Source organism: Salmo trutta, chromosome 26 (genome assembly GCF_901001165.1).
Source record: "Salmo trutta chromosome 26, fSalTru1.1, whole genome shotgun sequence".
NCBI classification, from domain to species: domain Eukaryota; kingdom Metazoa; phylum Chordata; class Actinopteri; order Salmoniformes; family Salmonidae; genus Salmo; species Salmo trutta.
The window spans coordinates 32904097-32917698 of NC_042982.1; the positions used below are offsets into that span (position 1 = coordinate 32904097).

A 13602-nucleotide genomic window follows, 5' to 3' on the forward strand; every position below is an offset into this window, starting at 1 on the left:
CTATTTTTTTTTTTTACTCAATCTACAAAACACAATGTCCCATAATTACAGGCAATGCCTTCAACCATATAGATTGGTTTTTCCTCTGACATGCAGCGTCAACTGTGAGACCTTATATAGACAACTGTGTGCCTTTCCAAATCATGTCCAATCCATTGCATCTACAATCAAGTTGTAGAAACAGCTCAAGAATGATCAATGGAAACTGGATTCAACTGAGCTCAATTTCAAGTCTCAGAGCAAAGGGTCTGAATACTTATGTTTAATACAATAGATTTTATACAATTTTAATACAATACATTTAATATATAAAAACCTGTTTTCGCTTTGTCATTATGTGGTAGTGTGTGAAGATTGATAAGGATAAAAAAATGTTTTAATCAATTTTAGAATAAGGCTGTAACGTCACAAAATGTGGAAAAACTCAAGGGGTCTGAATACTTTCCGAATGCACTGTATGTAGCTAGCTGTTGTCATACTATGAACACATAGAGATGGGTATGTACATGTAACTGCCAAAATAAAGGAAACACTTAAATAAATGAGGGATACAAGAGAGGAAGAGGTGAAGCGAGATGTTTTACTCAGCCCATAATCGTTCCATGAAAATAAGCAGACGAATTAAGGAATTTAAGGTCAATGAGAAAAAGTGTTGAAGTTGGTCATCAAACTGAATTGCTAATTTGCTTTGTGAGGCTTATTTGATCGAATAGAAGTTGTGTAATGGTTAGGTTGTTACGAACGCACTGATATAAGTGAACGCACGTGGCATGTTGGCAACTTTGAAAAATAAAATGACTATCGGAGTTGTGCCCGTTGTCATAGCGATCATGGATATAACCCGTTTTAGCATGGACATTGCCATTGAAGGCTTCCATCATTTTAAAGTAGTCAACTGGGTGGGGATTCCAATGAGTTGAGAGCAATCAGACAATGAAGTAGAAAATTGACTACTTGAAAATGGAGACAGCGTCTGTGACAGCATGGGCAGCACCATTAAGGCAATAACTGCACAGATACAAAGATGTATTTCCATTTTTAGAGCAATCACTGGAATATCTTGTCAATATAATAGACATGTATAATGTGTGTGTGAGTGTGTGAGTGAGAGAGTGTCTCAGTCACCAGATCTCAACCCAATTGAACACTTGTGGGCGATTCTGGAGTGGCACTTGAGACCGTGTTTTCCATCACCATCAACTAAACACCAAATTCTAGTGGACGAATGGTGTCGCATCCCTCCAACAGAGTTCCAGACACTTGCAGAATCTATGCCAAGGTGCATTGAAGCTGTCCTGGCTCATTGTGGCCCAACGCTCTATTAAGAGACTTTTTGTTGGTGTTTACCTCTATGTGCTGCTGTAGGTTCAATGGCACAGCCCCGAGAGTGCATTTACTACAGTAATGTATGCCTGCTTGTATAAACTGTGTAGTAAACTGAATATCTACCATGTTTATGCATGTAAGCTTGTTTGTTGTGGATGCCAGGAAATAAATAATGCAAGAAAGAGAGAGAAAGAGAGAAGGGGGAGGGTAGAGAGGGAGGGGGGATAGAGAGCGACGAAGAGAGAAAGCGAGAGAAAAGGCAGTGTGTGGTATTGATTTCATATGATAGAGCAGTACAGGGCTTCCTTCCTAGCTCTAGACAACTAGTATTAAATAATGCACACTGATATAGCCTCACATAATCCCATAAGGAGGAATACTGAATCACGTCGTCTCATAACTAAGCACCATAGAGAGGAGATGGACACCAGTCCAGTTAGATACTACATATTGCACTTACATACATGTCCCAAAGAACTCTACTGAAATATATCCAGTAACCTATTATTTATTGAATATGGACAATGATAAAAAGATGAGTCCTCTATCTCTATGGCCGGTTGTTGACACACACATCTGCCCTCTCATTGGCTAGAATGGTACCACCAGATCTTGCCTCCTCCCGCCTGCCTTCCATCTTTGAGGACATGTATTGCCATTGTTAAAGCGGTCACTGGAATATCTCGTCAACATAATAGAAAATCGTTCTTTTAATAGTAAATAAAGTACTATAATATAAACGACCTGGGCAGACCCCATGTCCTCTAAAGAGGGCACACCTCTAGTATGGACCAATGGCAGTCCAGAATATGATCCTGGCTATGACATCAAGCTCTAAAAGAACAAAAGGCGGCATGGTGCACATTCCACCTCTGGCTAAATGGTCGCCATGGATAAAAACTGTGAAAATAAGAGTTTAAAGAGCTAATTTACAGTGAAAACAAAAAGGTATTAGAACCTAGTTTGGGAATAGAGCTGTACCCACAATGCAACGGGCCAACCAACCAGCGCTATACAGATCATTAAAGCAATCTAAATATTGTATGTTTATTTTTTCTAATTCAGAACAACTAGACACTCATATCTCATCTGCCATGTTCAAAAATTCTAAAGCTCTGGTGGCTTTGCCCCGTTCAACCCCACTGTTTGTTTAACTACCAATAGGAAGCTTTGCTCAGATTTTGACAAATACATCTTTGTGTACTCCTATATGAGCGTAAACAATTAGTATATTGAGCCTAAACACACACAGAGAGACCCGGGTCAGCAGTAATTGTTTTCTGATGAACTGAGACCACAGAGAGTACGTAGTACGGCAGTTAGCAGAAGGCCTAATGATGCTATATGTTTGGATTGAGGAGTTGCAACCCAATAAATAACAATAAACTTTGTTAGAGATAGAAAGATAGAGAAATAGATTTTTTTTAAATGTTCCATCATAAGCGTTTCAGTCCATTTCAATATAAGATTGTACCATACTTCATCACTCTGATATTACTACTCCTGGCTATGCCCTACCAAATAATCACATTTGAGTTTTGAATTAAAGAGGCACTGCATGAAGTCTTTATCATTGTCCATATGGAAATGGTTGACTATCTATGCTAGTCCATAAGGAAGAGATCACCATCTAATACAGTTTAGAAATTGTGTGGGAGCACGAGAGAGAAAGAAAGAAAGAGAGGCTGAGAAAGTCAGGCAAGCAGAGAGCTCAGAAATGAAACACCACTAGCGTCTCCTAGGGAACGTTGTGTGTCACTGCAAGTCAACCATTAGAACAGCTCAAGAGTCGGGATGACAAGAGGTAAACCTCCAAACACACCATCTAATAGAGCGGTACATCACCAAGCAACCGGGATTGATAGGTTAGGCAGCTCAGTTGAATATGGGTTATTGGTATCAGTGGTATAGGGCCAATATTACATGGCTAAGGTTCTTAGGCACGATACAATATTTGCCAAATATTGACCAATATACCAAATATTGGCCATATTTGGCCAATATTACGTCGTGCCTAAACCCCAAAAAACTCAGAGTAGCGTATTGCTATTATAAACTGGTTACCAACGTCATTAGAGCAGTAAATCTAAATGTTTTGTCATACACGTAGTATACGATCTATTATAAACTGGGTGGTTCAAGCCCTGAATGCTGATTGGCTAACATACCACGGGTAAGACGAAACATTTATTTTTACTGCTCTAATTACGTTGGTAACCAGTTTATAATAGCAATAAGGCACCTCAGAGGTTTGTGGTATATGGCCAATATACCATGGCTAAGGGTTGTGTCCAGGCACTCCGTTATGTGTCGTGCATAAGAACAGCCCTTAGCCGTGGTGTATTGGCCATATACCACACCCCCCATGCCTTACTGATTTGGTCAGTGACACATACTTGTGACACACCCATTGCTTTTGATAGATAGAGGTACAGAGACACTTCCACAGTCGTTTGTTTGATTGGTAGGCTTTTAACCTGTTTGGGATAGGGGGCAGTATTTTCACAGCAGGATAAAAAACGTACCCGATTTAATCTGGTTACTACTCCTGCCCAGAAACTAGAATATGCATATAATTAGTAGATTTGGATAGAAAACACTCTAAAGTTTCTAAAACTGTTTGAATGGTGTCTGTGAGTATAACAGAACACATATGGCAGGCCAAAACCTGAGAAGATTCCATACAGGAAGTGCCCTGTCTGACAATTTGTTCTCCTTCTAGGGCATCTCTATCAAAAATACAGCATCTCTGCTGTAACGTGACATTTTCTAAGGCTTCCATTAGCTCTCAGAAGGCGCCAGAAAGCGGAATGACGTCTCTGCAGTCTCTGGGCGAAAAAAAGCTGGAGTTTTTGTGAGTGGTCAGGCAGGGAACAATGACACTGGAGTGCGTGTGCACGAGACGACTCCATGTTTTCTTTCAGTCTATGAATGAATATAACGTCGCCCGGTTGGAATATTATCGCTATTTTAAAAATAGCATAAAAATTGATTTTAAACAGCGTTTGACATGCTTCGAAGTACGGGAATGGAATATTTGGAAAAATTGTCACGAAATGCACCGCGCGTCACCCTTCGGATACTGAACGGAACGCACGAACAAAATGGAGCTGGAACCAAAACAACATTTGTTGTTGAAGTAGAAGTCTTGGGAGTGCATTCTGACGAAGAACAGCAAAGGTAATCCAATTTTTCTTATAGTAAATCTGAGTTTGGTGAGCACCAAACTTGGTGGGTGTCAAATTAGCTAGCCTGTGATGGCCGAGCTATCTACTCAGAATATTGCAAAATGTGCTTTCACCGAAAAGCTATTTTAAAATCTGACACCGCGATTGCATAAAGGAGTTCTGTATCTATAATTCTTGAAATAATTATGTTTTTTGTAAACGTTTATCGTGAGTAATTTAGTAAATTCACCGGAAGTTTACTGTGGGTATGCTAGTTCTGAACATCACATGCTAATATAAAAAGCTGTTTTTTGATATAAATATGAACAAAACATGCTTGTATTGTATAACATAATGTCCTAGGAGTGTCATCTGATGAAGATCATCAAAGGTTAGTACTGCATTTAGCTGTGGTTTTGTTTTTTGTGACATATATGCTTGCTTTGAAAATGGCTGTGTGATTTATTTTTGGCAGGGTACTCTCCTGACATAATCTAATGTTTTGCTTTCGCTGTAAAGCCTTTTTGAAATCGGACAATGTGGTTAGATTAACGAGAGTCTTGTCTTTAAAATGGTGTAAAATAGTCATATCTTTGAGAAATTGAAGTTATAGCATTTTTAAGGTGTTTGTATTTCGCGCCACGCTCTACCATTGGATATTGGTGAGGCGTCTGTCCCTAACAGGTTTTAAGAACACACCATACTGGTCTGTATTTGATAAGTGGGTATACGGAGACTCAACACACATCTGTTCTTGACTGGTAGGCTTTTAAGAACAACACACTGGTCTGTATTCGATAGGTGGGAATAGAGCCTACCTGTTTTATATTCTCTGCCAGGAACACAAAGTATGCACTGCAGAATCCCAGCTGTGTCAACACCAGGAAGAAGTTGACCAGGTGCCTAGAACAGGACAGGAGGACATGACAGGGACAGATAAACATGTTAAAACAGCTCTTAAGTATCTGGATGGCTTATACGATATTAGAATACAGAAGCTCTGTTCTGTATTACCATTCTACTCTTTAATATTTTATTCTATGAGCATGAGGGCATTTTCACTGCTAGCAAGCCATTTTTAAAAATTAGCAATAATGACCTAATCAGAATCCTGTCTTGACTCCTCCTCTAGCCTGTCTCTAAATACGTTCCTCACTATAGCTGGTGATTAGCTGATCCAAAATGAATCAGCATATCATGTGTAAAACTCAGAAATCTGATGTTGCCGCCGCTGTAGCCAGGTGGGTGGTATGTTACCGCCGCTGTAGCCAGGTGGGTGGTATGTTACCGCCGCTGTAGCCGGGTAATATGTTACCGCCGCTGTAGCCGGGTAATATGTTACCGCCGCTGTAGCCGGGTAATATGTTACCGCCGCTGTAGCCGGGTAATATGTTACCGCCGCTGTAGCCGGGTAATATGTTACCGCCGCTGTAGCCGGGTAATATGTTACCGCCGCTGTAGCCGGGTAATATGTTACCGCCGCTGTAGCCGGGTAATATCTTACCGCCGCTGTAGCCGGGTAATATGTTACCGCCGCTGTAGCCGGGTAATATGTTACCGCCGCTGTAGTCGGGTAATATGTTACCGCCGCTGTAGTCGGGTAATATGTTACCGCCGCTGTAGTCGGGTAATATGTTACCGCCGCTGTAGTCAGGTAATATGTTACCGCCGCTGTAGCCAGGTAATATGTTACCGCCGTTGTAGCCGGGTAATATGTTACCGCCGTTGTAGTCAGGTAATATGTTACCGCCGTTGTAGTCAGGTAATATGTTACCGCCGTTGTAGTCAGGTAATATGTTACCGCCGTTGTAGTCGGGTAATATGTTACCGCCGTTGTAGTCAGGTAATATATTACTGCTGTTGTAGTCAGGTAATATATTACTGCTGTTGCTTACAATAAGTAATGAAAGGTTTCATTAAGATATTTTCAATGAAGTCGAACTGAAGCATTTGAGAGGTCGTGCCAAACAATGAGTCATTGTCAGACCACCACTCAAACCTTGTATTCTATTCAAACGCTACATTAAATGCACTTTTTCCTCATCTATAACACTTAAGCAACCAGTAAGCATTCCGCTGAACCAAAACAGTATCTATGAATCTCAAATGAAAGGCTGTGGTAGTGAATTTAAGTGAGTTAGCCCCAATCAACAGAGAGTGCTGTTGAGAGTCAATTGATAAGATGCACTTCATAAATGCAATCCATTATCATGGGGGAGTCACATAGATTAGGGCTTCCTCTATGTCAAGCATGATTACACAGCCGGCGAACCTCAGTACAGAACTGACTGTAGAGATATGTATTTTTAACCATCCCTCCTTTAAACTTCAAACTATGGCTACCATCCCAAACTGCCTGATATACCATCATCGATTCTTACCATTAGGCCCTTGCTGACCTTTGGTATTTTATTAGGATACCCATTAGCTGTTGCAAAAGCAGTAGCTACTCTTCCCGGGTTCCACATAAAACATGACATAATACAGAACATTAATAGACAAGAAAAGCTCAAGGACAGAACTACATACATTTTTGTCACAGATATGAGGGATTTGAATAGCTTCTAGCACCCACTGGCCCTAAGAGGAGTCATGTGACTATAGCTGTGATGGGTCAAAAATTGACCTCCAGATGAAAAGAGCATTCTCATCTCACCTCCCAAATCTGGCACTCTTCCTGAAGCACTGGTAGGAGCTGTGCTCCATGGAGAAGGCCACTGTGTCACTGTACCCCAGGGGAGGTCTCTTCAACCTGGGGGAGGAGAGGAGGACGACTGTCACGCATTTTGTACATATTTGGTGTCACAGAGAGAGGCACCAAGAGATACAGTGACAAGAGGAAGATGGACCACAAGATCTGAGGGAATTAAAAGACAGAAAGTCTCTCTGCGGTCCTGTTCTTATTGGGTAGGCAGAGCGACAGACAAGAGGACAACAGAAAAGAGAGAGAGACAGACAAAGAGAGAAGGGGTGGTAGATTGCTGGAAACCAGACAACAGAAGATAGAGACGGCCGTCTGAAAGCTAGTACATTGTGTTCTGGTTTGGATGAGGCGATTACAATGTATTACATTACAGTACCATCACTCTGCTGTGGACAGTCACACTCTCCGACGTTCTATTGAAATAATCACAGTGATTAATACTGTGCAGATGTCATTTCAGGTGACAGTTTTGAGGTGACCCAGTTTTTGTAAATACATCCCATATTTATTTTCCCTTTTGTACATTGTTACAACACTGTATAGAGCCATAATATGACATTTGAAATGTCTCTATTCCTTTGGAACTTTTGTGAGTAATGTTTACTGTTCTATTTATTTCATTTTTATCCATTTCACTTGCTATTTATTATCAATTGTTTAGTCATTATTATTAGGATTCGTATATATTATGCACTTCCTTAGCCGAACAATGCTCTGCCACTGTTGGCTCTGTACAAAAAGAATGTCCAACAACTCTAACATGCTCAATTCCATTAGATCCCAACTTTTAAAAGGAATAAGCATGCGCAACCTGAAATCCCCAGTCAGGCCACCATCACGAATGTTTTGGTTGCGGGTTTCCTCGTTGCTGATATAGAACTCCACGCAGCCACATGGAAGTCCATTCTTTCTCTGTATTTTCACCCTGTGAAATACTCTTCCTGAGGAGTCTGGGGTATGTTCCCAACAGGTCTCGTAGCCTGTGAACAAGCTATACCCCTTGGCGATAACTCTCAGTTCGGGACACAAAACCTTGCGAAAAACCGCCCAGTCTTCAACCCCATAGTCCACTCCTAAAGTCTGGTCTGTATATTCTCCACCTTCGGCTACAGTATAGAGTTTCACTCTACGGGCCAGGTAATCAAACTGATACCCCCAGTGCTGTCCATTAGACATCAGCACTTGATCTTTCAGTGCAGTTGCGGGCGGTATTTGGGTTCTACACACACATAGAAACCGCTTTTTTGGCGCGTCGTATATTGTTGCTTTATACTGGGTCTTTTCTCTATGTTTCAACCGAGGTCCTGCTTCCGTTGTTACGGTCATCACTGCTTTACCAAAATCCATGTTTATTTTTAAAATCTTGTTTAGTGTTCTGGGGCCGCATGTGTGTCTGGGGCGTATTTATAAGACGTCTGCCTCCAACACATAACCCCCCGGACATTCCTAATTCATAGACAACCCTAAGAGCAATAAAATAGGGGGGTGTGGAGTCATCCTCTTTGAAATGTTCAAACACAACCCCCCCAGTTCAATGAGGGCCCTACACATCAATCATCATGACAACTTCAAAGAGATGCAATATAGATATAACACACACTCCAACACGTGACAGAACAGGATAAAACTATATGACCCTAACCACGTGACACCTTCCCGCCAGGATGTCCAGACCGGATGCCCTTATTTGGGCATGTACGAACCAGCCGGACATAGGGTCATAAATCACGATTTTGACCGATGCCGTCTCCTTTATTCTCTCTCCAATATAACAGACTATAATGTTTTGAATACGTTACACATTAAGGACACGTAGCTGCAGATCATTTGGCCAATATCGCTTGTTTATTGATGGCGCTGGCAGCACCCATTTGGAGGTTTCCTTCCCTCTCCCCTTCTTTTGGATCTGAACAGGTCTCTCGGATGCGAACCAGCAAGGGTATGTTTCCCCGGTCCTTTACGGAACAGGTCTGTCTGTCCTCGGGTACATTCAGAACAGGTCTCAATATATTTTTTTTATTATTTATGCATATCGGGGTCAGGTGGGAAAGCCACAGATCCAACTTTTTGGACCTGTGAAGACCTCGAGCTGGTTGTTATCTGCTCTCAGCACTAACATGGTACACACACACAGAGGATTTAGACAATAAAAAGTATCTCTGTCTCTCTCTCTCTCTCTCTCTCTCAGTGACAGAAAGAAGGAAGAGAGAGACAGATACAGAAGAAAAACAGAGACCGAGAGACAGAGAGAGCATGAGTGGACAGAGCGGCTGGGTCCCTGACAGTTAAGTGTTTTTATTAATGTAATTGTAACAGATATCAAACACCATGACACACGAGGGGCTTGTCAGTGAGGATGCTGCTAAGGGTGTGGTGTGTGTGTGTTATTACCTCTCACACAGGTGGTGGCTACAGTGGACCAGGATGTGCATACAGTGAACACAGACCACACCCATCAGCACCAGGCAAAGAGGCCCCACCTGGAGAAATAAAAAAAACACACAAAGAACAGACTATGAACATACTGACAGTAACGTCAACACCAACTGAAACCAACTGTGAACCAGACAGGAACACTACAGCAAACATCAGTAGTACTGCAAACGCATCAGATATAACCCTGAGAAATAGGCTACTTCTCACTTACACACAACCAGTAGTGGGATAGCTCTGTGATATTCTATGTATGTCACGGAAAACATAATTTCACATAAGTGTTGTGATTGTTATTTTTATAGTAATTTTGCCCTGTTCAGTTTTGTCCTTCACACACACAAGATCTCTCTGTCATGTGACATTATGAGACAGCACAAAGGAGGGGAAATTACACAAGAGGATACACAACAACATTTTGGTTCCCTTCTCAACCTAGACACAATACTAGCACTGGAACATCATCAGTCTATGGAGCCTGACGATTCTGTGGGGAAAGTCGAGCAAACGCAATGTAACCCCGGCAACGTCAAAGATGTGACATGCAGGCTCTCTCTGTTTCACTGGTATGGTAGCAGTGTCAGATACATTCTATAGGAAGAGAGACTGCAGATTCTTTCAAACAACAATTTTAATATAAGATTTGCAAAAATGAAGCAATCAACCATCACTAAGAATAGTCAGAGTTGAAAGCGCTACGAACAAGTTCTCTCTCAGCTTTTATAGAAAAGTCCAACCTCTTTGTCTATGTGGCAGTTAGCAGATGTGTGCAAACAGGGGTGAGGAACATAGTGTTTAAAAGGCGTTTAGCTTGTCTGTGTAGATTAAGATAGACGACGTTGCCACTATTGTCTGTTCCTTCCTGCATGTTTCCATACAGAGGAGTTCCTACAGAAAGTACAAACGGGATGTCACATACTGCAGTCGCACCCGGCTCTTATCTGTATGCCCAGACTTATAACTAAGTCATACAAGACAACAAGCCAGCATCAGGAAAGAAACACTAGCATAAAACAACGGACAATTCTCTAAGTAAAAACAGCATATTATGTCTAATTTAGTCATTTTCCACGACAAGTGATCTGTGCCTGCTTTTGGTCTGAAGCTAACCTCATTCTCAATTGCAACAGAGCCGGCTGGCAGACGAGATTAGTCTCTAGTTTACAAATTGACCTGATTGTCCTTTCAAACAATGACATTTGTCTAGCCTGATCATATCCTCCTTTGTCCGTTTAGCAAATGGAGGATTCACAGGAAAGATATGAGACAAACTGATCTGAGATCAGCCACTAGCCAGTGCCACAGCAGGCAGACACACAGGCAGGTTTATACCACGGTGCTGAAGCATTGGTGGTGGAGACTAGTTTGATGAACACCTCACTAGCTGATTAAGCAGGCCTTGCTATAGAAATCTACAGATTCAAATATTCATCTGATATCACATCCATGACACACACAGACACACACACAGTACTTTAAACCAATGTACATGATTGTGTAATTGCACACTCACATCCATGTGTAATACTCAGAGATAACAGTTGTGTGCCCTGCCCAGTTAGCGGGGGCAAACCAGGTCAATAAACATACAAGTCTACATACAAGTTACTATGACTTTTGAACTGTATGACACAGAGGCCCAAATATAAAACCCCAAATCAACTTAACATGAGCCAGGATCCACAGCAGGGAATCATTGTATGTAGACAGAGGAGTCTAGCAGGTCCACTGACACCACTTACAATGACTCCTAACTCTTCCACAACACTACATTAACACACCTGAAGGCTTGGAGCTTAATGCCTATGTGTGTATTCATTTGTACAATGTGTGTTCATTTCTGCTCCTCTATCATACAGACTGGTCCAGTAAAACACAGAAACTGAATTGCTGGTTAAATCAAACAATGCAATCGTGAGAATGATCTTATCATGTGTTTTATATAATTACTTCCAATGAACATTCAGATCAGAGATAACCATGTAATACATATTTATGCATAACCCATATTCATGCCAGGTCCATTACTGTTTCTTGCCTTGCTTTTCTGTTAAAGCATTAGTGAATCCCAATCATTTTTACCAACCAATATCAATGATGTATAATGCAATGCTGTAGGCATGACACATCGCGCAAGTTCTCTCAGTAACTTTACAACCAAGGCCAAGTTTTCTGAAACACTTCTTTGCCAATATAGTGGGTTCCCAGCCTTTTATCTGCCTTGACTCACAAGAGATTTTTTTTTCTTTCTACGGAATAAACCAAAACAATCTTACAAGGTACTTACAGCAGTACACAAGGACACTAATGTAATGTGAAGTGTGACCCAGCCCTGTTTGTGTTATGGTGTGCAGGGTGTAAAGCGGCAGGTAGGCTAGTGGGGAAGAGCGTTGGGCCAGTAACCGAAAGGTCGCTGGTTTGAACCCCTGAGCAGACTCTGTGGAACATCTGTTGATGTGCCCTTGGAGTAAGGAACTTAACCCTAATCGCTCCTGTAAGTTGCTCTGGACAAGAGCATCTGCTAAATGACTGAAATGTAAATGTAGTAATCCTAGTGGGACATTAGTTACTCACTATGACCCCTGCGTTGCGTACTGCCAGGGGAAGACCCAGCAACCCAGTTCCAATGTTCCCTTTCAGCAGGTGGATGAGAGCCTGAGTAAACCTGTGGAACACAGAGGGTTCGGATTAGGGGTCCACTCTGAGACCAATGTAATTTGATCTTGAATGGCATGGGAGTCAAACTCAATTCCTGATGGGCCTCAGTGTTCACTATCACAGACCTGCAGTAGAACAACTCTAACCACTAATAGAGAATGCCTCTACGTTTCAGAATCTGGTATTTGAAGTGTTTCATGGTTGAGGTAGTTGACAGGTGTGTTAATTTACGTGATGCCCTGGTGGCTGTTGCCCAGCTCATAGTGTCTGACAGGTAGCAGCTCTGGATCCTGGTCCTCTTCAGAGTTCTCCTCCTCCTGCCCTCCTCCTCCAGGGTTCTCGATGAGGGGGGTCATCACCTCCATGTCTGGAAGGGTTAACCAGGAGGTTAGAAGTTAAGGTCAGTCACTAGTTCAGTTACTAGTTCAGTTTTCCTTAATCTAATGCTCCCCCCCAAATCGAGCCCTAGCCCTGAACACCTAGCCCCTAACCATCTGAAAAGATAGGATAGGTAATAGCTATATTTTTAACACCTTTCATGAAGTAGTGTATTAGTATACAAAAGATTAAGAACACCTGCTCTTTCCATGATATAGACTGATAAGGTGAATCCAGCTGAAAGCTATCATTCCTTATTGATGTCACTTGTTAAATCCACTGTGGTATTATTTAAGAGACTCTTTGAAGAGGTAGGGTTTCAGATGTTTGGCCAGGGTAATGACAGGGGCAAAGATCAGTTATTCATTCTATTGCAATCCTATTCTTTAACCTTTGAGTAGATTCACTCACGGCAACCTCAACCTCCAGCCACACACAGGGAAAAGAGAAGAGACTATGCCTTGACTTCCTTCTTTGCAAACAGCCTCTTCACTCACTCTACCCATTTAAGAAACTACAATAACAGTGTTGCTCCTACTTTCTCTGTTTACATTGACATTGAATGTCAATGGACTGTTGACATTGAAATACTACCAGCTAAATGTATTATTAGACTGACTCAATTGTAAACTATAATTATGTGCTCTCTTTGTCCTTGAGAATGTGTTCTTAACACCATGCCCAAACCAGACACGCGAGTGCGCCATCGTGCGCAAATTGATTTTGTCCCCCTACACCAAACACATACACGACACGCAGGTTGAAATATCAAAACAAACTCTGAACCAATTATCTACATTTGGGGACAGGTCGAAAAGCATTAAACATTTATGGCAATTTAGCTAGCTTGCTGTTGCTAGCTAATTTGTCCTGGGATATAAACAGTGAGTTGTTATTTTACCTGAAAGGTCCTCTACTCCGACAATTAATCCACAC

The 13602-nt window shown here is 41.7% G+C and overlaps 1 protein-coding gene across 7 annotated transcripts in view; it reads right to left on the bottom strand.

The window, feature by feature from the left end:
- The window catches only part of slc36a4 (solute carrier family 36 member 4), a 237139-nt gene that overhangs the window by 216619 nt on the left and 6918 nt on the right, over positions 1–13602 (bottom strand). For all 7 annotated transcript variants that reach the window (XM_029715727.1, XM_029715726.1, XM_029715725.1 and 4 more), the window contains 5 exons: positions 12520–12655; positions 12205–12295; positions 9589–9677; positions 7150–7245; positions 5312–5396 (listed from right to left, as the gene is read on the bottom strand). In XM_029715727.1, coding sequence (XP_029571587.1) covers positions 5312–5396; positions 7150–7245; positions 9589–9677; positions 12205–12295; positions 12520–12653 — 495 coding nt within the window. In that variant the 5' untranslated portion in view covers positions 12654–12655. The remainder of the gene's footprint in view (positions 1–5311; positions 5397–7149; positions 7246–9588; positions 9678–12204; positions 12296–12519; positions 12656–13602) is intronic.